General features: G+C 41.8%; 1 protein-coding gene across 1 annotated transcript; it reads left to right on the top strand.

Annotated features, from left to right (window-relative positions):
* The first annotated feature begins 5,018 nt into the window (after positions 1-5,018).
* LOC109871027 (tetraspanin-7) lies at positions 5,019-17,227 on the top strand. The gene is made up of 8 exons (XM_020461787.2): positions 5,019-5,150; positions 10,949-11,137; positions 12,628-12,702; positions 12,845-12,940; positions 13,023-13,178; positions 13,260-13,343; positions 13,545-13,625; positions 13,718-17,227. The coding sequence occupies exons 1-7, from the start codon at positions 5,070-5,072 to the stop codon at positions 13,611-13,613; spliced, it is 750 nt and encodes a 249-aa protein (XP_020317376.1). The 5' UTR covers positions 5,019-5,069; the 3' UTR covers positions 13,614-13,625; positions 13,718-17,227.
* The last annotated feature ends 8,232 nt before the right edge of the window (positions 17,228-25,459 follow it).

The raw sequence follows: 25,459 nt of genomic DNA, 5'->3' as shown, positions 1-25,459 counted from the left end.
CGGATATGGCTGGGACAGTGCTGGGGGGCATGGCAATGAGTATCAGAGTAAGACCCTGATGCTCTTTGCAACCACGTACCTATGTGAGAGTGGATTCTCGACCCTCACTAGCATGAAAACTAAATACAGGCACAGTCTGTGTGTGGAAAATGATTTAAGACTGAGACTCTCTCCAATAACACCCACAATTGCAGAGTTATGTTCTTCCTTTCAAGCACACCCTTCTCATTAACCTGTGGTGAGTTATTCACAATTTTTGATGAACAATTTTTTTTTTAAATGTAAGATGGCTAAATAAAGAGCAACATTATTGATTATTATTATATTATTATTTGTAGCCTGGTCCTATAAGAGCTCCATAACTCCAGCCCTTAAAACTGCATTGTTGGATAAGGGCTTGTAAGTAAGCATTTCACTGCATTGTTGGATAAGGGCTTGTAAGTAAGCATTTCACTGCATTGTTGGATAAGGGCTTGTAAGTAAGCATTTCACTGCATTGTTGGATAAGGGCTTGTAAGTAAGCATTTCACTGCATTGTTGGATAAGGGCTTGTAAGTAAGCATTTCACTGCATTGTTGGATAAGGGCTTGTAAGTAAGCATTTCACTGCATTGTTGTATTCGGTGCATGTGACAAATAAAATTGGATTGAAGTGGAATTAACAAGTGACATCAATAAGGGATCATAGTTTTCACCTGGATTCACCTTGTTAGTCTATGTGATGGAAAGAGCAGGTGTTCCTAATGTTTTGTACACTCAATGTATAGTCCTGCACAAAGCTACTAGACTACTTTTGCCTTCTTGCAATGCAATACTTCAACTACTAGGAACTGTTCCTACGGTCTAGACTCTAGAGCTTGCCGGAGGATAAGCACAATCTCATGTCAAGTTCAGTTTTCATAAATGCCAACTGTTGCGTGAAAACTGGCACACGCATGTTTTGGGGCATATTTTGTGACTACGCAACGTTAATAAATGAGGCCCCTGGTGCATCTGAGCCAGACCAAAAGACTGAAAATCTACTTCTAGCTTCAGGCCATCAGTTGTAGTAAGAAACAAAGAAAGTCACTCACACAAAACACCAACGTGGTCTCAGAGCATTTAATATTATTCTGCACGTAAATCTGATACATTTGTATTGTACATATTAATCCATCATCCATTTTGTATGATCTTTTTTTAATTACAATTTGTATGATATGCTACGAATTACAATTTGTGGTGACTAACACTAACTTTAACTAGCTTTAGGGTACTAAGGTTAGATTAAAGGGTTATGGTTATGGTTAGGCGAAGGGTTAACTAAAAGGGTTAGGGGAAGGTTTAGCTAACATGCTAAGTAGTTGCATATTAAATTATACTTGTCACATGTGCCGAATACAACAGGTGTAGACCTTACAGTGAAATGCTTACTTACAAGCTCTTAACCAAGCATAGTAGCTAAAAAGTGGTAATTAGCAGCAAAGGTGCTGCTTGTCCATGATGAGATTTTAACCTTTAATTTGCTAAACACTCAAATTATACGCCTGCCCATCTATCCATCCTGATCAACCCCCCCTCCTTTTGTTTTTGCCTTAAGTAACCTTCTATCTTATGTAATTATACCAAACATAACATATTGTATCAAACTAATTTGACTGTCCTGGATATACGTTTAGTATGTTGTGTCTAGTGTATGTGACCAGTCTGCAAAACACACACACACTTTATACACAGAGACTCCTGTACTCACAAATACACTTACACACGTCCCATGTACAGTCCATTCGGAAAGTATTCAGACCCCTTTACTTTTCCACATTTTGTTACGTTACAGCCTTATTCTAAAATTGATGAAATTATTTTTTCCCCTCCTTAATCTTCACACAATACCCCATAATGCCAAAGCAAAAGCAGGTTATTTGACATTTTTGAAAGTGTATAAAAATGTGAAAAAAACGAAATGTAAAAATTATATTTGTATTCAGACCATTTACTCAGTACTTCTTTGGCAGCGATTAGAGCCTCAAGTCTTCTTCGGTATGACGCAGCTATATTTGGGGAGTTCCTCCCATTCTCTGCAGCTCCTCTCAAGCTCTGTCAGGTTGGATGGGGAGTGTCGCTGCACAGCTATTTATAGGTCTCTCCAGAGATGTTCGATCGGGTTCAAGTCCGGGTTCTGGCTGGGCCACTCAAGGACATTCAGAGACTTGTCCCGAAGCCACTCCTGAGTTGTCTTGGCTGTGTGCTTAGGGCCGTTGTCCTATTGGAAGGTGAACTTTTTCCCCAGTCCAAGGTCCTGAGCGCTCTGGAGCAGGTTTTCATCAAGGATCCCTCTGTACTTTGCTCCGTTCATCTTTGCCTCGATCCTGACTAGTCTCCCAGTCCCGTTGCGGAAAAACATCCTCCCTGCATGATGCTGCCACCACCATGCTTCACCGTAGGAATGGTGCCAGGTTTCCTCCAGACGTGACGCTTGGCATTCAGGCCAAAGAGTTCAATCTTGGTTTCATCTGACCAGAGAATCTTGTTTCTGTATATATATACTGCTGTACATAAAAATACACGAAAAATTATATATTTTTCGTGTATGTACACATGGATGATAGTGTTATTGGGTTATTCATTGGATTCGTTCTGACATTAGTAATTTGTTGTTTTTAATTTTTAATTATTATTTGTGTACTTGTTTGACATTTTTGCTGCACTGTTAGTAACACAAGCTTTAACATCTGCTAAACTGTGTACCCGACCAATATATTTTGATGTGATACAATTGTCAGATGCTGGACAATTCAACTTTAGGCACACTTTTCAAGTTAATGTGATTCCCTGAAAGTCATTTAATAATGTTTTAATGAACTAACCATAGAGCTGCACACAATGTGTATTTATGTTACAATGAGCAGTAATCTATTATTTATCGTGGTCTTGAATTGCAAACTGTTATACACTTTATTATCTAGCAAATAAAACCGATTACGTATAAGGACGCAAAACAATCCATTCAAAAGTGGGCCTAATAAATTATAAGCACATATCCGCCAACAATCGGGGTATTCGAAATATATAGAATAAAAGTTAGTGGGTCTGGTTCGCTTTGAAATACAGTAGATGCTAAATTATAAAACCATTCATCCGATGAAGAAGCAAAGCTAAAGTAACCTAAAGGTAAATGCTAACAAATCTATTTCTCAACACGAAACTCAACAGATCACAAAATCACTACTTGGACCACCAGCAACAGACTAATTACATACAAGTACTTTTAGACAGCAAGATCAGGGCAGAGCTACCAGAAATGTTGCAATCGATATTTCAACAGTGCAGGGATCATCATAGCCGGAGTGCAATGGCTGAAACGCGCCCCGCCCTCTTAATAACGGTGTCTCCATTGTCCGGTATGAATGAGTCATACACATCAGTGGGAGTGGTAGTGACTCCAGTGCCAGCATTTTCTGCTGACAGGTTAGCTAACGTTACCACTTTGGCTCCCGGTAACGCATCATATCGACTAGGATTTAATGACGCTTAGGACAAAGTGGCGAAAAAGCGATTAATTTAGTTTTACTACATTATATCACCATCCGACTGTCTACCGTGTTGCATGATAGGAATAATCTATACATTGACTTTTTAATATCAAAATGCCTGTCAAAATGTTGAATTCACGTGCAAGCACACACAGCCAAACGAATTATTCATAACTATTTCTGGTGTTCAATAGCCTTCCAGGCATTGATGCATAGTCGTTTCCTTGTGCTTGTGTACTGCATTGACCACAGGGTGGCATATGACTCCCAGATCTGACTCCCTACCACTTCTTCTACAACTAGACAGAGTAGGTTAGGCCAGGGGTTCCCAAAGAAGGGTCCGATGTACTGCAGGGGGTCCGCAGCCTTCTTTTTTTTTTTTTACAACTGGGGCTGCAGTGTAGCCTAGTGGTAGGCTACCCCGTTCGTCATAGAGAGCGGCAGTGTAGCCTAGTGGTTAGAGCATTGGACTAGTAACCGAAAGGTTGCAAGTTCAAATCCCCGAGCTGACAAGGTACAAAATCTGTCGTTCTGCCCTTGAACAGGCAGTTAACCCACTGTTCCTAGGCCGTCATTGAAAATAAGAATTTGTTCTTAACTGACTTGCCTAGTAAAATAAAGGTAAAAAATAAAAAATTATTGCTACGTAGCAACAACAGATTAAAGGAACTTTGGACAAGGGATCAATGGAATAATATTTACATGGTGCAATAAAATGTATGTTCTTAACCTTTTTATGTCCACAATGTATGTTCTTAACCTTTTTATGTCCACAATGTATGTTCTTAACCTTTTTAGCTGCGCAAGATGGGCCTTGGGGGGGATATAACTACATTCTTATTTTATTCCCCGAAAGTTTTGTTTGAATTTAAAAGCATGGTAATTTAAGCCTGAAAAATGCTAAATGGTATCTCTGCCCTAAGGCAAAATGCTTAGAATTGCAGAACATTTGCTTTAAAATGTTATTTCTGACGCCAATAGGGGGTCCTTTAAAATGTTATTTCTGACGCCAATAGGGGGTCATTTAAAATGTTATTTCTGACGCCAATAGGGGGTCCTTTAAAATGTTATTTCTGACGCCAATAGGGGGTCCTTTAAAATGTTATTTCTGACGCCAATAGGGGGTCCTTTAAAATGTTATTTCTGACGCCAATAGGGGAGGGGGTCCTTTAAAATGTTATTTCCCAGGGCCTGACACTTGATTAGTCCGACCATAAGTCATAGTAAAACTGCTTGTATGCAACAACAAAAAAATAAACGTTGAACACCGTTCTATCGTAATGAACGCAATCCGGACTGCTAATACTGGCCTTGGAAACGCACGCCAAGTGGGTGTAATGGAGCTGTGTTATTTCTCGGGTTATTTGCTCCACAGATCAGATCTACGAACAGATAACACTTGTCAAAGCGAATGATACCTACTATTCCGGAGAAAGAATATCTGACCCTGTATCAGTGGTTAATGGGGCAATTTTGGCGGCTGCGCTGTGAATGTCCTCCAGCGGAGAGTCATGGTAGCGCAAGGTTTGCAGAAACCTCCTTTTCAGTTGACTGTGGTATGGCATTGGGCATAATGGAGACCAAACCAGTGATAACCTTTCTCAAAACCCTCCTCATCGTTTACTCCTTCGTATTTTGGGTAAGTTAACGTTACCCTAGGTTTATCCATTCCCCAATGTAAGCATTGGGGAGATAGTTGTCGTTGTAGATGCAGACATGTGCGGTCTACTCGTATAGAAAATAAATGCATGCCCTCTATGACGAACGGGGTAGCCTACCTTTATTTTTCTATATAGATGATTCATTCGAGGGTGGACGTTCGTCTTTATAGGACGTCTTGCTACCGTAAATGTAATGCTATAAATGTGTTCCAGCTGTGCCTTTTGTGACGATGACTTATCGGGTAATGTTTACAACCACACGCTTGGCGAAATGCGACATCCTCGGCTGTCCAACCCAGCTGTAGGCTTATTGCGCACATTGTCACCGACTCCAGCTCGCGAAATGTTGCTCTCTATTTCGAAGTTGTCAGTATGACCGCAATACATATGCATGGCATATGCGTCGAATTATAGAGCGCAGCAGCTTCTCTGTGGTGACAGAGATAGGCAGAGGTTATCAGTCGAGGCTGTTGATGCAGGCAAATCAGCAGCCACTCATGTAACGGTTTCTGTCTGGTCCATCATTTGGTGCGTAGCTAACATGGAAGTCACCCCGTCAATGCCAAGGCTACAGTATGCATATGCTCTCGTCATTGGTCATTATACCAGCATACAATGTTTTGTCATTGATTTAGACTAACCATACTGGATATGTGGCACTATATAGCCCCGACATGGATGTGCACCTGACTTTGTAAACATAGCCTACAGCCCATTTGAAATGATTTGTCTGCATCCTGTTAAGTTGTTTGTTTTGATCATAGCCCCTCTATTAATTTAATAGGATCTCTATGTCATAAACCTTGAAAGATCCAGAATGATGTGATAATGGCAGCCATTTTGGTCAGGGATAAATCCAAACCAGTCTAATTGGAAAGAATGTCCGTATAGGCATAGGTCAGGGGTATTCAACTCTTACCCATTGAGGTCCAGAGTTGAGGTAATGCATTTCTTGCTTTTACTTATGCTGGAAAATTAAAGTAATTCATGTGATATTAAAAAATGGTGTAATAGAAATACTGTCACTGCAAAATATTGTCATATAATAATAAATACAGTTTATACTGGTTTTATAAAACAGAAAATATGTATAAATAGCCTTTAAAATATATGTAAACTAAATAGATATGGGTAGGTCCAAGGTGTCTCCACCTTGGAATGGGCTGAAATAGGCTGAGGTCAGAGGGGTGGGTGTCTACACCTTGGAATGGGCTGAAATGGGCTGAGATCAGAGGGGTGGGTGTCTACACCTTGGAATGGGCTGAAATGGGCTGAGGTCAGAGGGGTGGGTGTCTACACCTTGGAATGGGCTGAAATGGGCTGAGGTCAGAGGGGTGGGTGTCTACATCTTGGAATGGGCTGAGGTCAGAGGGGTGGGTGTCTACATCTTGGAATGGGCTGAGGCCAGAGGGGTGGGTGTCTACACCTTGGACTAGGCTGAGGTCAGAGGGGTGGGTGTCTACACCTTGGAATGGGCTGAGGTCAGAGGGGTGGGTGTTGGTGGTGGTTTGAAATTCTTCAGATAGTTTGGTTCCTGAGTTTCACTGTCGTCAGCTTGTCATGACAGCTAATGTCTTCCGGCGAGTGCTTCAGACTCTAGTTCACACGCTGTGGTCTCCAGTAGTGCAGTTGGCAGACTTGGGGTATGTGAGACACTGGCATGTTTTAATGTAAAAAATAGACCTCCCCCACTCCCCGAGGAGACTGGTGGGAGGAGCTATATGAGGACAGGCTCACTGTAATGGCTGGAATGGAATAAATGGAACGTAGTCAAACAGGTGGTTTGATACCATTCCATTCCAGCCATTACAATGAGCCTGTCCTCCTATAGCTCCTCCCACCAACCTCCTCTGATTTCAATGTCTAGTTTTAGATTTACATTTGGTTGAGTGTTCAACTAATGTGAATTATGCGTGAAATCAACAAAAAATGTCACCATGTCATTGGAATTACATTAAAAGTTGGGTGAAAAAAGTGAAATTCCCTTAGGTTGATGGGTTTTTGCAAATCCAATCAGTTTTCCACGTTGATTCAAGGCCATCACATTTGATTTTTTGTTGTTTTTGAAATGCCATGGAAACAACGTTGATTCAACCAGTTTTAACCAAGTGGGCCATATTTTCTCTTTTGGGGACTGGGGGGAAAGGGGTCATTCATGTTGTCATGGCTGCTGGGTTCTGAGTAATCTCCCAGATTGCATTGGAATTTATTAGTTAGATGTTGCCTCGTTACCTGTGATACAGGGTCCAAAGTTTTCTTCATAACCCTAATGGTTCAGATTGTTAGAGTCATCCGATCCTAGATCTAGGACTAAGGGCAACCTCTACAATGGTCGATTGCATCACAACAACAACATCATCACTTCCTCCAGCCCTAGCCTGGGTTCTGTTTTCAACAGATGACATCAGCTGTATTGCATGCAGACAAACACACTGTCTAGTCTATCTTCTGGCCTGACTATCAATGTAATAGGGGCTCCCGAGTGGCGCAACAGTCTAAGGCACTGCGTCTCAGTTCTAGAGGCGTCACTACAGACACCCTGGTTTGAATCTAGGCTGTATCGCAACCAGCTGTGATTGGGAGTCCCATAGGGCGGCACACAATTGGCCCAGCGTCGTCCAGGTTTGGCCGGTGTAGGCCGTCATTGTAAATAAGAATTTGTTCTTAACTGACTTAAATAATAAATAAAAAACATAGATGAAAGGATTTGTATAATACAAAGACAAGATAGATAAGATTGATAGACATTGATCAATCAGTATAGGGATAAATATACTGGTACAACGACAAAGAAAACATAACAAAATGGCAATAACACACTCCTTAACACGCAGAACTCACCTCTCAGGGCCATTGGACAAGGGCATACATATGACCCCCTGTTGTCACCTCACCGCAGAACAGCTGGCATGAACATGTGACTATTAGTGTGGGAAATTGGCTTGTGCACTTATCTTATGTGTGTGCACCCACTTATAACTTGTGATTAAGATATTATCATTTCTCACAAAGTCCCAAAAGATTCTGAAAAAAACCCACACATTTTCTTGAATCCCTTGGTAAACGGTATTTACATGATAGTTAGCCTACCTGATAACTACTTTTTGTTTTATGTTTATAGAAATCTGCAAGCGATTCTTGTTAAATAAGATGAATATCAGCGATAATAGAACAGTAGAATAAACCATTATCAAGGCAGTATTCTTATAATGATGGCAGCTAGTCCTGTCTATCCTGAATGGTCATTAAGTACAAGCTCACACAGGCCACGAGGTGGAGCATAATTGATTCTCTGCTAAGTTCGCTACGCACATTGAAACCGCAAGACTTCCAACAGTGATAAATGTAGGAGCATTGCCATTATACTGTGTACATTATGTAGTACCAGCTATACAGTACAGAGGGGTTTCTGAGCTTGAATCATTAATGCAGTGTTTGTGTTTCCACTCATTACTAAAATGAGCCCTTTGGTCTGTGTTGGTGTCATTACTTATGAATGGTTGAGAAATAAACATATTCAGAGATAATAGGGACATTTTATTGATTTAGGTCTGTGGTGGTCTGTGGTGGTCTGTGGTGGTCTGTGGTGGTGCTTTGATAAAAAGTAAGGTTTTATCATTTTGTGGTTTTTAAGGGATTGTAGTGCCTCAGTCTTTTCATTTGTGAAGAACAGTCCAGGTTTCGAGGGCAGTTAGTACATTTAGACTTATGGAGAGGGAGGGGGTTTGCCACCTGTTGTTCATACAAGGTTAGAAAACAAAGAGAGGAGGAGAGGGAGCTTTTTTGTATGTTTTGGCTGAGTTCTGCTTGGATACTGAAGCACCTCAGAGATGGATGTCTGTTACCATGGATACAGTTTAACTCTGGCCCTGCCAGCCAAACGGTCCCTGTCCTTGACACCTCTCCTAGTGTTTTTCCATCCCAAACGGGTGCACATGTTTGTCCCAGCCCAGCACTAACAAACCTGATGCAACTAATCAAGGCCTTGATAACTAGTCCTATGATGTGCAGACGTTTGCTACAGTCGAGCACTGCACCTCATTCAGGTAATGATAATACATTTAGACCACAATTGGGCCTGACACCTGCCAGTAAAACTATATGTCACATTGTTTGTGTGCCTGTGTGGTTCTGCTTATGTGGATGTGTGTGCAGGCCTGCTATGTGGCAGTATGACAGCCGGCAGGAGAGAGGGACCTCGTGGTGGGGGGTAAGGGGGCTGATGATGAGTTGGCAACAGGCTTTGCTAGTTCGGTGGCATTAACAGATCGGCACCCCTTCTGTACCCCGTCCCAAAAAGCAGCTGCCCCCCAGCTGGGACACGGGCATTTAGCTGGCCCACACAACACACTCCTTTATGAGTGGCCTTCATTAGAAATGCTAAGAGCAGTGCCACAGGAGGAAGCGGCTCGCTCTGGATCAAAGGGTCCTTTTGATTCGCTCCCTCTTTGTGTGTGTGTGCGTGTGTGTATGTGTGTTCCACAGAAAAACCTCCCCCCATTCCTTCCCTCTCTCTGTCTCTCTCTCTTTCTCTGCACTCCCCTCTGTTATGACACCTAGAAACAACTGCTATTTGCTCCTTGGTCAGAGAGGACAAGCTGAAAGGTTGATCTAGTTATCTCTTATGTAAGGGATAAATAACAAGGGGCTATGCGTTCTGTGTAAAATAATGAACGACGTGTGGAAGGTGTGTTCTACAACGCATTAGCGGAGTGAAACACACCTTCCACCGAGTTGTATTATTTTCCAGAGAACGCATAGAGCCCCGAGTTGATTATCCCTTTTATACCATGGCTATAATTTAACACATTTGCAACTAGAAATGTGTTCATTTGCCAGTAGGAATGAAGTTTACTAGATAGCCACAGTAGTTGCCTTGGTAACCAAACAGACTTGCTAGTTTAGCTAACCGAACCATGAGTCCTAGCTTGCTATTATGAAAATCGAATTCAACAATACCCATACTGTTTTCAATTTGACTTTTGCTTTCAAAAGCAGCTCAAACAAAACATGTTAAAAAATAACCATAGCCATTGAATTCTACCGTGTTGTAGGGAAATAATGCACGCTTTAGAATGCCCTTCAAACCAATCAGAAAGGAGTATTCCATGGTATAATTAAGCAATAAGACCCGAAGGCTTGTGGTATATGGCCAACATATAAGGGCTGTTCTTAGGCACGATGCAACGCGCCTTTAGCCGTGGTATATTGGCCATATACCACAAACCCCCAAGGTGCCTTATTGCTATTATAAACTGGTTAACAACGTAATTAGAGCAGTAAAAATAAATGTTTTGTCATACACATGGTCTGATATACCACCGCTGTCAGCCAATCAGCATTCAGGACTCAAACCAGCCAGTTTATCACTACATTTAAACCTGCTATCAATTACACTCAAAAAATATTATCTTAGATCTGTGTCCAGGGGAAACTTCATTGTCCCATACTGTGGAGAGGCAGAGGGTGGGTGGCTATGCATTGTTGAGCCATGGGGGGTGTTCTCTAGTCTTTGGTCTAAGCACGATCAGTAGCACCATCAGTAGCAGCACTGCACTCTGCTGGCTGAATAGTGTACCTCTGGATGTCAACATCTGTCTGGCATCTTCTCCCCTCTCCTCCTCTGTCTCCTCCATCTGCTCTCTCACCTCTTTCCACCCATCGTCATCACCCTTCGCTCATATATTTCCCCTTTACTACCCAACCTCTCTCTGTCCTCTCCCCTTTCACTCATCTCCTTTCCCACTCTGTTTCTCTCTTTCTTTCTGGTCTTCAGATCACAGGAGCGATCCTCTTGGCAGTGGGAGTATGGGGGAAGTTTATGCTGGGCCCTTATATCTCTCTGATAGCTGAGAACACCACCAATGCTCCATACGTCCTCATCGGCACTGGGACTGTCATCATCGTCTTCGGCCTGTTCGGATGCTTCGCCACCTGCAGGGGGAGCCCATGGATGCTCAAACTGGTGAGGGGAGAGGGAGGAGCATGCAGACAGACACACACACTGGAGCTGGGAATCTGCAGCTGGGGTTGTGAAGCATTGTTTTGATACTGATTAACCCAGAGCAGTTGGAGAAACACAATGATAATTATCTACACTACCATTCAAAAGTTAAGGGTCACTTAGATATGTCCTTGTTTTTGAAAGAAAATCACATTTTCTGTCCATTAAAATAACATCAATTTGTTCAGAAATACAGTGATACAGTGATACAGTTCAGAAATACAGTGTAGACATTATTAATGTTGTAAATTACTATTTTAGCTGGAAACGGCAGATTTTTTAATGGAATATCTACATATGCGTACAGAGGCCCATTATCAGCAACCATCCGGTGTTCTAATGGCATGTTGTGTTAGCTAATCCAAGTTTATCATTTTAAAAAGCTAATTGATCATTAGAAAACCCTTTTGCAATTGTTAGCACAGCTGAAAACTGTTGTTCTGATTAAAGAAGCAATAAAACTGGCCTTCTTTAGACTAGTTGAGTATCTGGAGTCCTCAACTGGCAGCTTCATTAACTAGTACCTGCAAAACACCAGTCTCAACGTCAACAGTGAAGAGGTGACTCCGGGATGCTGGCCTTCTAAGCAGAGTTCCTCTGTCCAGTGTCTGTGTTCTTTTGTCTTAATCTTTTCTTTTTATTGGCCAGTCTGAGAAATGGGTTTTTCTTTGCAAATCTGCCTAGAAGGCCAGCATCCCGGAGTCGCCTCTTCACTGTTGGAACGTTGAGACGGGTGTTTTGCGGGTACTATTTAATGAAACTGCCAGTTGAGAACTTGTTAGGCATCTGTTTCTCAAACTAGACACTCTAATGTACTTGTCCTCTTGCTCAGTTGTGCACCGGGGCCTCCCACTAGAGCTAGTTTGCGCTGTTCTGTGAAGAGAGTAGTGCACAGCGTTGTACGAGATCTTCAGTTTCTTGGCAATTACTCGCATGGAATAGCCTTCATTTCTCAGAACAAGAATAGACTTACGAGTTTTCGAAGAAAGTTCATTGTTTTTGGCCATTTTGAGCCTGTAATCGAACCCACAAATGCTGATGCTCCAGATACTCAACTAGTCTAAAGAAGGCCAGTTTTATTGCTTCTTTAATCAGGACAACAGTTTACAGCTGCGCTAACATAATTGCAAAAGGGTTTTCTAATGATCAATTAGCCTTTTAAATTATAAACTTGGATTAGCTAACACAATGCGCCATTGGACCACAGGAGTGATGGTTGTTGTTTCCAGCTACAATAGTAATTTACAACATTAACCATGTCTACACTGTATTTTAGATCTATTTTATTTTATTTTAATGGACAAAATGTTTTTGTGTGTGTGTGTGTGTGTGTGTGTGTGTGTGTGTGTGTGTGTGTGTGTGTGTGTGTGTGTGTGTGTGTGTGTGTGTGTGTGTGTGTGTGTGTGTGTGTGTGTGTGGATTCCCCACTCTCTACCCATCTCTCTCTACAGTATGCAATGTTCTTGTCCCTGGTGTTCCTAGCTGAGTTGGTGGCTGGGATCTCTGGCTTTGTTTTTCGTCATGAGGTCAGTTTCTCTATTTGTAATACATTACCCACAATTCATCTGGCCCCATCTCAGCCGCTTACCTGAAAATAGAAATACGTCACATCACGTGTGTATGTGTGTGTGTGTGTGTGCCCGCGTGTTTGTGCGTGTGTGTCCACAGATAAAGGGAACCTTCCTGAGGACGTATACTGACGCGGTGTTGAACTATGATGCTGAGGATGAGAAGAGCCTGGTTGTGGACAACGTCCAAAGCAGCGTGAGTCACAACAACAACAAAACTACTATTCTAACAACAACACACAATTCAATCACATCTCTGTCTGTGTGTCTATCTCCAGCTGCGTTGCTGTGGGGTGTACAACTACACCAGCTGGTTGGGCAGTGTGTACTACCCTGCTAACGGCTTTCCCCTGAGCTGCTGCTCCAACTCCTCTGACTGCAGCCCACAGGACCTCCGCAACACCACCATAAACCACACCAAAATCAACCAGCAGGTGTGTGTGTGTCTGTGTGTGTGTCTGTGTGTCTGTAACCCATCCACTGTGTTATACACTAACCCGTCCCCTGTGTTTCAGGGCTGTTATGAACTGGTCACCTCCTTCCTCGAGATCAACATGGCCATCATTGCAGGAGTGACTTTTGGCATCGCCTTCTCACAGGTGAGATAGAGAGAATGCACTTGTGTGTTGTTATGAGTGCTGTTTTTAAGGTCTACTATAATCTAAAGCAGTGTTTCCCAACTCCAACCCTCCAGTACCCCAACAGTACACATTTTATTGTAGCCCCGGACAATACAAATGTGTACTGCTGGGGGTATGTTGAAAAACACTGATCTAAAGTTCTCTCTCTCTCCTTCTCAGTTGATTGGCATGTTGCTGGCATGTTGTCTGTCCAAGATCATTACAGCTAATCAGTATGAGATGGTGTAGCTGGGAGAGCAGGTTAGTGACTATTCTCTCACTTACACACACACGCACACACTATACACACACACACTATAAACACATCTAAGAGCCTATGTTTTTTTTTTTAGGGAGATGAAGAGGAGAGGGTGAACAGCATCTTGGTAGACTGGGACAGAAGATCCCCACAACACTAGCACATTGCATCACTAACCCCCCTCCCCCCTCTCTCGCTTTCTCCCCCCCCTCTCCCTCCCTCTCTCGCTCTCTCTCTCTCTCTCTCACGTTCTCTCTCCCCCCCCTCTCTCTCACGTTCTCTCCCCCCCCCCCCCCTCTCTCTCACTTTCTCTCCCCCCCTCTCTCTCTCACTTTCTCTCCCCCCTCCCCTCCCCCGCTCCTCGCTTTCTCCCCCCCCCCCTCTCCCCTCTCCTCTCTCTCTCTCTCTCTCGTTCTCTCCCCTCCCCCCCTCTCTCTCTCACTTTCTCTCCACCCTCTCTCTTTCTCACATTCTCTCCCCTCTCCCCCCCCTCTCTCTCTCTCTCTCTCCCCCTCTCTCTCGCTCTCTCTCTCTCCCCCTCTCTCTCGCTCTCTCTCACTTTCTCTCCCCTCTCTCCCCTCTCCCCCTCTCTCTCTCTTACTTTCTCCCCCCCCTCTCTCATTATTGTAACTTATTGTAAAGAAACACCATTCCTTAATGCTACTGTGCCATGAGCTTCTCTCAGTACCTTAAACTCCTCCACTGAATGACTCTGCTGGTAAAAGTTGCAAGTAAGCACTGATCTACGATCAGCTTACCCTCCCCAACACAAGATTGACCTTGGACCAGCATCTAGGGGCAACGTCCTCCTACTTCATATGAGCTTAGTAGTCTCTGACACTGTGGAGAAGTTTCCCTGAGGCACAGGTCTAGGATCAGCTCACCCCACCCTTGATGCTAACTTTAACCATTAAGATAATGAATGAATATCTGACCCTGCATTAGTGCTAAGGGGCAACGTCATCCTTCTCCTTAGCAGTCTTTGACCCCTGTGTCTCCCTGTCCTCTCACAGTTCCCCCTTGTGGTCTGGCATGCTCCATATAGGCCCTAGCATCTCCAAAGCGATGCACATATTTGAATAGACATTACATTATTAACCCACATAAATATATACAGTAGCCGACATACACTGTATTTTCATGATGTTCCTAATCACTGTAAATACCTAAACTTCAGACATTTAGAGAAGATATGTTGATGAAACATTGAGAGAGCATTTAGAGCTAACTTTAGCCTTTCATTTGCATCTTTGCTTTTTTGCTGCTACATGGATGATATCTGACTATTGTGTCCATATCTATGGCATTAGATAACAATGAACTGTGCAATTGATTTGGTCTGTGGATGTGTAAATGTGGCTTACTCTGGCTGGTGGGAGAAGCTATAGGAGGACTGGCTCATTGTAATGGCTGGAGTGGAGTTAAACGTGGTTTCATATGTTTGATACGTTCCATTTATTCCATTCCTATAGCTCCTCCCACTTACCTCCTCTGTCTTACGCGCTCCTTGGTTATTTATCATTTATTATAATAACACATCATGATGTGTGTGTGCCGAATTTGGTCTGGAACACTGTGCTGTTTGGATTTATTTGTATGTTCTTGTAATATTTGTGTGTTTTAGTTTTGTCTGATTCTGATAAATAGTATTATTTATTGATGTTATATGTTTTTGTGCCACATTTTGAGATATAGACCTATGTTTACATTTAGCTTAATTTATGTATTGTTGACATTTCATTTTTTGTATGTCTGCCTTACGATTGTGCATCTTTGTGCACGTTTGTGTGTGAGTGAGTGAGAAAGAGTAGAGGTGGAATCCCGACATAAGTGTTCAACCGGGAATAGGGTATCATTTGAGATACAGTCAATGCTCATATAGATGTACGGCTCAGGTCAATGACATGATTTCAACGCTCCGACCGGGGCCTCTTATGGTGTTGTGTATGTATGTATGTCCATGTCTTAGAGTCATGACAGAGGCAGCTGGGACCTCTGTGCTATAGACGGGTTCGCTGACAACGTCATGAAAACATTGCGTGTGGTTCAAAGGGGCAGAAGCTGTGTGTTGTTATGCTTCTGGATGGCCAGATAGCTAGCAAAACTGACGTGTGGGGAATCGTAAGTGGCTCGTTTGCTCTTGTACTTGTCTTGTTGTGAGGTGTTTTGACTTATGCCACGTCAAATCTATGCTATTATGGCAAAGATTTGCGAGCTAGCTAGCTAACCAACAACTGTAACAATGTATTTGAGTGCTCATTGTGCAATTTCATTTATTCGGTAAACATTGGAGACGAAATATAGTTTACCTGTTATCAACAATCCAAGCCAACCCTGTATGTTTTGCCCCATTAGTTGTACATGGTTCGGTTTTGTTGCTAAACAACCAACCCGTCTATACAAGGGATCTCAGCCCTGGTTCTGGGTCTCCCATGTATGCTGTTTTCACTAATGACTCAGATTTACAATACTTGGTTATTAAAATCTCAACTATTTTGCATGAAATCTTTTTATGGAAGGGATTACTGGTATGTACATAGAAATTGCATGGTAAAATGGTAATTATACAATAATACCTATGAATAATTTATTTGTTTCGTTGATACTAAATTAGAGCACCATTCCATATACCAGGTAAACAACCGGTAGCTGAACCTTTAAACAAAATGCTACCAAGAACTCCCAGTGTATTGAAATTCATTTCCTTCCCTAAAATGGATGGATTATGTGAAATCCCGTGAACAGGTTGGGTCCCCAGTTTCTCCACCTCCAGCAGAGTAGAAAGCCAGTTTACTGTTATTAAGTAGACCACTAAATCCTACCAAACTAACAAAACAAATGTGTAAAAGTGACCAGTCAATAAATATTGCAATCCAAAGTTGCAGCGTTAACGAAAAGCTAAAACATTGTTTTTGTAGCCAACCTTTTTAAACAACTCAGCACCAGCTATTATAGCATCCCAACAGAGGCATCATGCATATCCTGTTTAAAAAAAGATGTATCAATTTTTTGGTAAAACATTTTGTTGTTGTTTGTTGTTGGCTTTACCTAGCCCAGATAAGTTCCCAACCTCATAACTAGCTACCAAGAAGTCGTTTCAGGCTATCAATCAAGTTAGAGTAGCTAGCTTGTCTAACTATCTTAGTTGGCATGCATGCTGAAAAGGCTGGTAGATTTTAGAAAAGCAAGCAATTACTAAATGTACTGAATAAGACTCACATTCCTTTCCATCTTTTACTCAGATTTTTGCAGAGATGCAGAGAATAACATTTGTTATTTAAAACAAAAAGACACCAGTCATGATTATACAGACAGCTCAAGAGGTTTGCTTAGATATTTTGAAAAATACAAATATTTTTGACAAAATGATTATGGCTCTAGATTGCAGGAAAAAGCTGTTTTCAGGTGGTTGAAAAATGCAAAATGATCCATCTTCCCATCACTCCAGACCACCCCTCCCAGCCATCCTTATGTCATTTGTGCCCACTCTGGTTTTTGGGGTGCATGACACCCCTGCATGCCAATACAGTGTGTTCAGTTGTTGATATTGTAACCATCAGTGACCACTGTATTAATAAATGATCGTCATAACTTTACTGCTGAATCGCTGTGTCTCGTTCTTTTTGTGTTTGGAGTGATGGGTGGTGTATTCTCTACACTCTTTCTCTCTCTTACTCATTCTGTCCTCTTATTCTATCCTTGCCCTCTTACTTTTCACCTCCATTATCCCCCTGCAGCTCTCCCTCTTCCCACCTTTTCCCTCTCTTCTTCCCTATCTCTAACCTTCTTCCTACCTCTCTCTTTCTCTGTGTTAAAGAACTCTGCCATGAATCAAATCAAGTCAATCTTTATTTGTCACATGCGCCGAATACAACAAGTGTAGACCTTAGCGTGAAATGCTTACTTAACCAACACCACAGTTCAAGAAGAGTTAAGAAAATATTTACCAAATAAACTAAAGTAAAAAATAATAAAAGTAACACAATAAAATAACAATAATGAGGCTATATACAGGGGATACCGGTACCGAGTCAGTGTGCAGGGGTACAGGCTATTTGATGTAATTTGTACATGTAGGTGGGGGTGGGGTCAATGTAAATAGTCCGGTGGATTAATTGTTCAGCAGTCTTATGGTTTGGGGATAGAAGCTGTTAAGGAGCCTTTTGGTCCTAGACTTAGCACTCCGGTACCGCTCGCTGTGCGATAGCAGAGAAAACAGTCTATGACTTGCGTGACTAGTGTCTCTAACAATTTTATGGGCTTTCCTCTGACAAAGCCTATTATATAGGTCCTGGAAGGCAGGAAGCTTGGCCCCATGGCTGTATGTACTACCCTCTCTAGCGTGTTAGTATGAAGCAAAAGCAGGATAATTGAATAGTTAACAAGACAGGACGTCATTGGTCACTAGGACGTCATTGTTCACTGCCACAACAAGCACACGGATGCATTTCGCCTCCTTATGTCCTGGTTTTCTCACAGATCTGAAACACTGGTTGGAGTTATTGCTACACAACAAAACAAGTCCTTTCTGGACTGCTAAGCCTATACAAGGGATGGCCAAAACTCCTCTTGAGTAAATCTATACAAGGGATGGCCAAAACTCCTCTTCAGTAAATCTATACAAGGGATAGCAAAAACTCCTCTTGAGTAAATCTATACAAGGGATGGCCAAAACTCCTCTTCAGTAAATCTATACAAGGGATAGCCAAAACTCCTCTTGAGTAAATCTATACAAGGGATAGCCAAAACTCCTCTTCAGTAAATCTATACAAGGGATAGCCAAAACTCCTCTTGAGTAAATCTATAAAAGGGATGGCCAAAACTCCTCTTCAGTAAATCTATACAAGGGATAGCCAAAACTCCTCTTGAGTAAATCTATACAAGGGATAGCCAAAACTCCTCTTGAGTAAATCTATACAAGGGATAGCCAAAACTCCTCTTCAGTAAATCTATACAAGGGATAGCCAAAACTCCTCTTCAGTAAATCTATACAAGGGATAGCCAAAACTCCTCTAGAGTAAATCTATACAAGGGATAGCCAAAACTCCTCTTCAGTAAATCTATACAAGGGATAGCCAAAACTCCTCTTCAGTAAATCTATACAAGGGATAGCCAAAACTCCTCTAGAGTAAATCTATACAAGGGATAGCCAAAACGCCTCTTCAGTAAATCTATACAAGGGATAGCCAAAACTCCTCTTCAGTAAATCTATACAAGGGATAGCCAAAACTCCTCTTCAGTAAATCTATACAAGGGATAGCCAAAACTCCTCTTCAGTAAATCTATACAAGGGATGGCCAAAACTCCTCTTCAGTAAATCTATACAAGGGATGGCCAAAACTCCTCTTGAGAGCTACTCAGAATGTGAAAAAGTCTTCAATGTTCCAGATAGAAATTGAAATGAAATTGAATGAATAGAGCTGACACAGTTCTCTATTCTACATGTCTTACTTTTCATTTTCACAAAGTGGCTAGGAAGACCAAAGAGAGGCTACTGACAAATAAAGTGAACAATAATGCTAGATGTTAAATTTCACTTCAATCCAATTAACTGATTGTCCCCAAGAATGCTTATATATTTTTATTACATTTTAAATGTGTTTTCCATTGTTTTTCAAACGACAAAAATAGCATAAATCACATGAACTACGTTACTTGACTCTTCAGACTGACCATTAAAAAATATTCAGTGTCACTTGCTCTGTGTGTGCAGGGCCGTCTCTAGCATTTCAGGGGCCCTTAGTGAGATTTGGTTGGGGGGCAAGGCACTAAGGGATGTTTTGCTGCAAGGGTGGGGGCACCCTTGCAGCAAAACATTTTAGTGCCCCCCCTCTTGACAATGGAGAGAACATTTTAAGTTTTAAAGTTAATTTCCTGCAATTTTACACATGTTGCCATGTGGTGTAGAGAAAATGTTAGCAGTTTTAAAGCAAGTTTTGTCAAGGGGCAGAGAGGGAACTTTGCAATTTCACAGCAAATTCTCCAGTGTTAAATCAACACTGACAGTGTTAAATTTAACACTGGTCCAGTGCCTATACATGGGCCACACTTTTCATTGTTATATTAACACACTGCTTAGCGTAAAGCGTTATTAGCATATTTCCCTTAGTGCCTTGCCTTTCGAGTGAATTGTAGAGTTACCACCCATGACTATATTTGTTAGTGACAGGGTAAGGGTTGTTGCATTCATACATTTTCAGTCCTGTGGTCTTCACCAAGTCAGATCATAAGTGAATATGTCATCATTAAAAATAAAAACATATAAACACATAGCAAGTATTTATAAGGCCTTATTTTGAGGGCCTAGATTTACACTAATACAATGGCCTGAAATTCATGGTTTTTAATTCTGCCCATTTTTGCAAGGTTGTAGAGATCATTTTAGCAATTTTAAAGCTCATTTCCTGCAATTCTACACATTTTGTAATGACTTATGCTCTGTTAATATGATATCGGAGTGAGAATGACTAACAAAATCAATGGGGGCTCCCTGGAGGTCATGGAACCAGTCCTGTGTGTGTATATTTGCGTGTGTATGTGTGCATCTGTGTGTGTGTATATATATGCATGCATCTGTGTGTGGGCTATATTCTTTCTCCGTTGTGTGTGTGTGTGTGCATGCATCAGTGTGTGAGCTCTATTCTTTCCCCCAACTCAGCAGGAGTGTGTTTGCTGGTGGGGATCAGACAGAAAATTACTGTCATTACATACTCTCCTGTGGTTACCCAGCCCCCCGCTGCACTACAGTGGAGTGGTTACACACAGAGAGAGAGAGAGAAAGAGCAAGAGAGAGATGGGGGGGTGGGTGGGGGGTCAGACAAGATAAACACATTTTCATATTTGTGTCCACATTGAGGCAAATCTACTCTATTTGAAGTGAAGTATCTTTGAGCTCCTAGACCACAGAGGGTTCAGACTTTTGCACTTTTTTTTTCAACATCAGAAATTTAAGTCAAATCTATGAGGTGAGCCTACAAAAAAAGTCAAGGATTTTTGGGACTAACCACAGGATGGCGCTTAGGTATCAGTACAAACCTTAACAACTGATACCAAGGTGCTCTGTTGGTTGACTGAGCTGTGTTGATCTTCTGCTACTTGACATTAGGAAGTCTGCACTCTGATGGCTCTGGAATGACCCGGGCAACTTCTCTCTGTTTCTGTCTCTGTATCTGTCTCGGTCTCTGTCTCTCTCTGTCTCTGTCTCTGTCTCTGTCTCTGTCTCTCTCTCTGTCTCTGTCTCTCTCTCTCTGTCTCTCTCTCTCTCTGTCTCTGTCTCTGTCTCTGTCTCTGTCTCTGTCTCTCTCTCTGTCCTCCTCTCTCTGCTCTCTCTCTCCTCTCTCTCGTCTCTCTCTCTCTCTCTCTCTCTCTGTCTCTCTCTCTCTCTCTCTCTCTCTATCTCTCCTCTTCTCTCTCTCTGTTCTCCTCTCTCTGTCTCTCTCTCTGTCTCTCTCTCTCTCTCTGTCTCTCTGTCTCTCTCTCTCTCTCTCTCTCTCGTCTGTCTGTCTCTCTTCTCTCTCTCTCTCTCTCTCTCTCTCTCTCTCTCTCTCTCTCTCTCTCTCAATTCAATTCAATTCAAGGGCTTTATTGGCATGGGAAACATAACATTGCCAAAGCAAATTAAGTACATAATAAACAAAATAAACAAAAGTTCCTAAAGAATAAAGACATTTCAAATGTCATATTATGTCTATATACAGTGTTGTAACGATGTGCAAATAGTTCAAGTACAAAAGGGAAAATACATAACCATAAATTTGGGTTGAATTTACAATGGTGTTTGTTCTTCACTGGTTGCCCTTGTGGCAACAGGTCACAAATACTGCTGCTGTGATGGCACACTGGTATTTTACCTAGAAGATACTGTATGGGAGTTTATCAAAATTGGGTTTGTTTTCAAATTCTTTGTGGATCTGTGTAATCTGAGGGAAATATGTCTAATATGGTCATACATTTGGCAGGAGGTTAGGAAGTGCAGCTCAGTTTTCACCTCATTTTGTGGGCAGTGTGCACATAGCCTGTCTTCTCGAGAGCCAGGTCTGTCTACAGTGGCCTTTCTCAATAGCACGGCTATGCTCATTGAGTCTGTACATAGTCAAAGCTTTCCTTAAGTTTGGGTCAGTAACAGTGGTCAGGTATTCTGCCACTGTGTACTCTCTGTTTAGGGCCAATAGCATTCTAGTTTGCTCTGTATCTTTGTTAATTATTTCCAATGTGTCAAGTAATTATCTTTTTGTTTTCTCATGATTTGGTTGGGTCTAACTGTGTTGCTGTCCTGGTGCTCTGTGGGGTCTGTTTGTGTTTGTGAACAGAGCCCCAGGACCAGCTTGCTTTGGGGACTCTTCTCCAGGTTCATCTCTCTGTAGGTGATTGCTTTGTTATGGAAGGTTTGGGAATTGCTTCCTTTTACAGTTGAAGTCAGAAGTTTACATACACCTTAGCCAAATACATTTAAACTCAGTTTTCACAATTCCTGACATTTAATCCTAGTCAAAATTTCCTGTCTTAGGTCAGTTAGGATCACCACTTTATGTTAAGAATGTGAAATGTCAGAATAATAGTAGAGAGAATGATTTATTTCAGCTTTTATTTCTTTCATCACATTCCCAGTGGGTCAGACGTTTACATACACTCAGTTAGTATCAGCCTATTTTGGTGTAAATTAGTTAATAGACCAATAGAAAGAGAGTTCCAAACCTCTCTGACATTAACAGCTAGTTTTCAGTTTTCCCCCTCCCTACTCAGACCACTCCAGATAGTTCTAGCAAAATTCTTGCTTGAGAAATGGCCCTTTGAGAAGAAAAGAGATAAAAGAAATAAAAACTGTTTCGGGTTTGTTCACATTTATTGTTTTTGTATTCATAGTGTTCAGTTCACCTTTAATCACGCCACAGTCAGATACAGTATGTAGGCTATATGACAAGATCATGTGACAGGACTGCATAAACAACCTGTCAGATGTTCAGATATGTCACGTTCTGACCTTTATTTCCTTTGTTTTGTCGTTATTTAGTATGGTCAGGGCGTGAGTCGGGGTGGGCAGTCTATGTTTGTTTTTCTATGATTTTGTGATTTCTATGTTTCGGCCTAATATGGTTCTCAATCAGAGGCAGGTGTCGTTAGTTGTCTCTGTTTGAGAATCGTACTTAGGTAGCCAGGGTTTCACTGTTTGTTTGTGGGTGTTTGTTTCCATGTCTGTGTTTATCCCCACACGGTACTGTTTCGGTTTGTTCACGTTTATTGTTTTTGTATTCATAGTGTTCAGTTTATGTTTTTTAAATAAACAACCATGGACACTTACCACGCCGCATCTTGGTCCGATCCTTGCTACACCTCTTCAGAGAAAGAGGAAGAAATCAGCCGTTACAAGATAGTGAGGCATGGCATCAGCAACTCCTTGTCAGATCAACGTAGCCTTTGTCTGAGATTCAATCGATGGCAGAGAGTGGATTTCCGAATGGCGCTTTCAGAAGCACGATTGATTCTAATCATAGTTACTGAATAGGCTACTCAACTAGTCTATTAAGATCATAGTGTTTAGTCAAATGTATTCAGTAAGTATGTTCTGGACCTATCATAACCCAGTCCATCCTCCTACATCAAACACCATAATTGAAAACACCAATAAAACCAGTGTTTTTTTTAGGCTATATAGGCTTTGGGTCAACCTTGAGCTTCGGCTTTGGGTCAGCCGTATGGACGCAGCAGAACACTGTGAGGCTCTCCAGCCGTGACATCTGTGTGTCTGTCTGTGGTGCGGAGTTGGGGACAGGAAATGATGAGGGCGTGGGTGGCCGTTACCCAGGGAGACAGCTAAATGAGAAATTCTCATCTCGTTACGCAAATTACCCGGCATATCAGCATGTCAGTGCGTCCCCTAATAGAGGGCACGTGCCGTCATCTCCCGGCACCGTGCCAACCCCCTTCTCCTCCCCCGCTCTGCGTGACTTAATGGGATGGGGAGAATTACGTGTCCTGTGATTCGTGAACATGGAATGCACCATTACACATTGCACACACACACAGTTTAGCTGAGCATAAACTGTAAATGACCTGTTGATTACGATAGACTCATCCCTCTCTCTCCCATTTTCTCTCTTATGATGCTCCCTCCCTCTCTTTCGCTCTCTCTCGCTCTCTTGTTCTCTCCTATCTCTATGCTGTCCATCTATCTCTCTCCCCATCTCTCTCAGCCTGTGGGATGATGACACCAGCTGTAATCGGTGGGAGTCAAATCCCTCACATGCAATTGAGGAATGTCTCCTGTAATCTACATTCATGAGTTAAATTCACACATTGACACCCCTCATGTGTGCCAGCTAATACAAAGCTTTCCCAGAACATAAAGGAAGGGGACATTTGAATCTAGTTCCTGGTTGTGACTGTGAATGAACATTAGAAGAGAATGTTTTCCAGACATGAATAGGTTGTTGTTACCAAGTCTAATCCAGAAACATTCAGATGTCGAGGACTTGGGTCATATTTGTGTGTGTACTTCTTCTTCTTCTTCTTCTTCTTCTTCTTCTACACATGTACATAGAGTATGTGTGTATGTAGGCTACCCTTAACAAATGGATGTCACTCAAATGCTTTTTCACCTTAAGCTTATTGACATCTTTGAAGAAAAAAATTAAATCCACCTTTTTGACTTGAAATCAGTCCAATTTGGACGGTGCAGGACGGCTGCACCGTCCTGGGTGGCGCTGACCTTTATCTTTCCTTATCTGATCTAGGATCTGCCAAGCTGCACTGTAAAAAAATTGTAGTTGTTTCATCTAATTAGTAGGAGAAACATTAAAACAGAGTAATATGCACCACCAACATTAGACAACTATACAGAAAAGCCCTCAAATTCATGAAATAAGTCAATCAAATCAATGATGAGAGAATATTCAGATGAACTGATAATTGACACAGATATGGTGGCATAGCATGAAGATTGGAATGCTGTGAGTTCAAATCCCAGGTTAGGACATGCTAAATAATAATTACTGTATAAATGAACATCCACAATGTAATCATGTATGTCATTGTGTGTCAAATATGTACATTGAAATTATTGTATGTCAAAAGCACCGTGTGTGTAACTAGTTCCACAGCCATTTTAGTGAAGATGCCCAAATAATCATTTCTAGTTGAATAAACATGTCAATACATTTTAAGTTCAGGTAACTTTAGTAAAAAAGTCTGTGTAACCAGTTACTTAATAATCATTTGTTGAAACTGTGCTCAAAATGGTGTAAGGTTTTGTAAACCGGAAGTGACAACACCCCAAAAATGCAGATGATATGTGACATTCATTACATTCCAGAGAGAGAGAGAGAGGGAGAGAGAGAGAGAGAGAGAGAGAGAGAGAGAGAGAGAGAGAGAGAGAGAGAGAGAGAGAGAGAGAGAGAGAGAGAGAGAGACAGAGAGAGAGAAACAGAGAGAGACAGAGAGAGAGAGAGAGAGAGACAGAGAGAGAGACAGAGAGAGAGAGAGAGAGAGAGAGAGAGAGAACTATATTGCTTATTGGGAAACACAAGCACAAACACAAAGCAAAATGCAGTGCTATCTGGCCCTAAATCGACAGTACACTGTGGCTAAATATTTTACCATGGTTACTGATCAAAACCTTGACAAAGTACAGGCTCAGTGAGCACAGCCTTGCCATTGAGAAGGGTAGACAGGAAAACCTGGCTCCCTGTAGAGGAAAGGCTGTGCAACCACTGCACAACAGCAGAACCTGTGACGGAGCTGAATTTCCTGACAAAATGTAAAAATATAAAACAATTAGAGAGTGTCATTGCCCCAAATTTGAAACCCTTATTCAAGGTTTCAAAGACCTCCCTGATGAGAG

Source organism: Oncorhynchus kisutch, linkage group LG26 (genome assembly GCF_002021735.2).
Source record: "Oncorhynchus kisutch isolate 150728-3 linkage group LG26, Okis_V2, whole genome shotgun sequence".
Classification (NCBI taxonomy): Eukaryota; Metazoa; Chordata; class Actinopteri; order Salmoniformes; family Salmonidae; genus Oncorhynchus; species Oncorhynchus kisutch.
The sequence above is the reverse complement of the archived record's forward strand: the minus strand, read 5'-3'. Positions and strand labels throughout refer to the sequence as shown.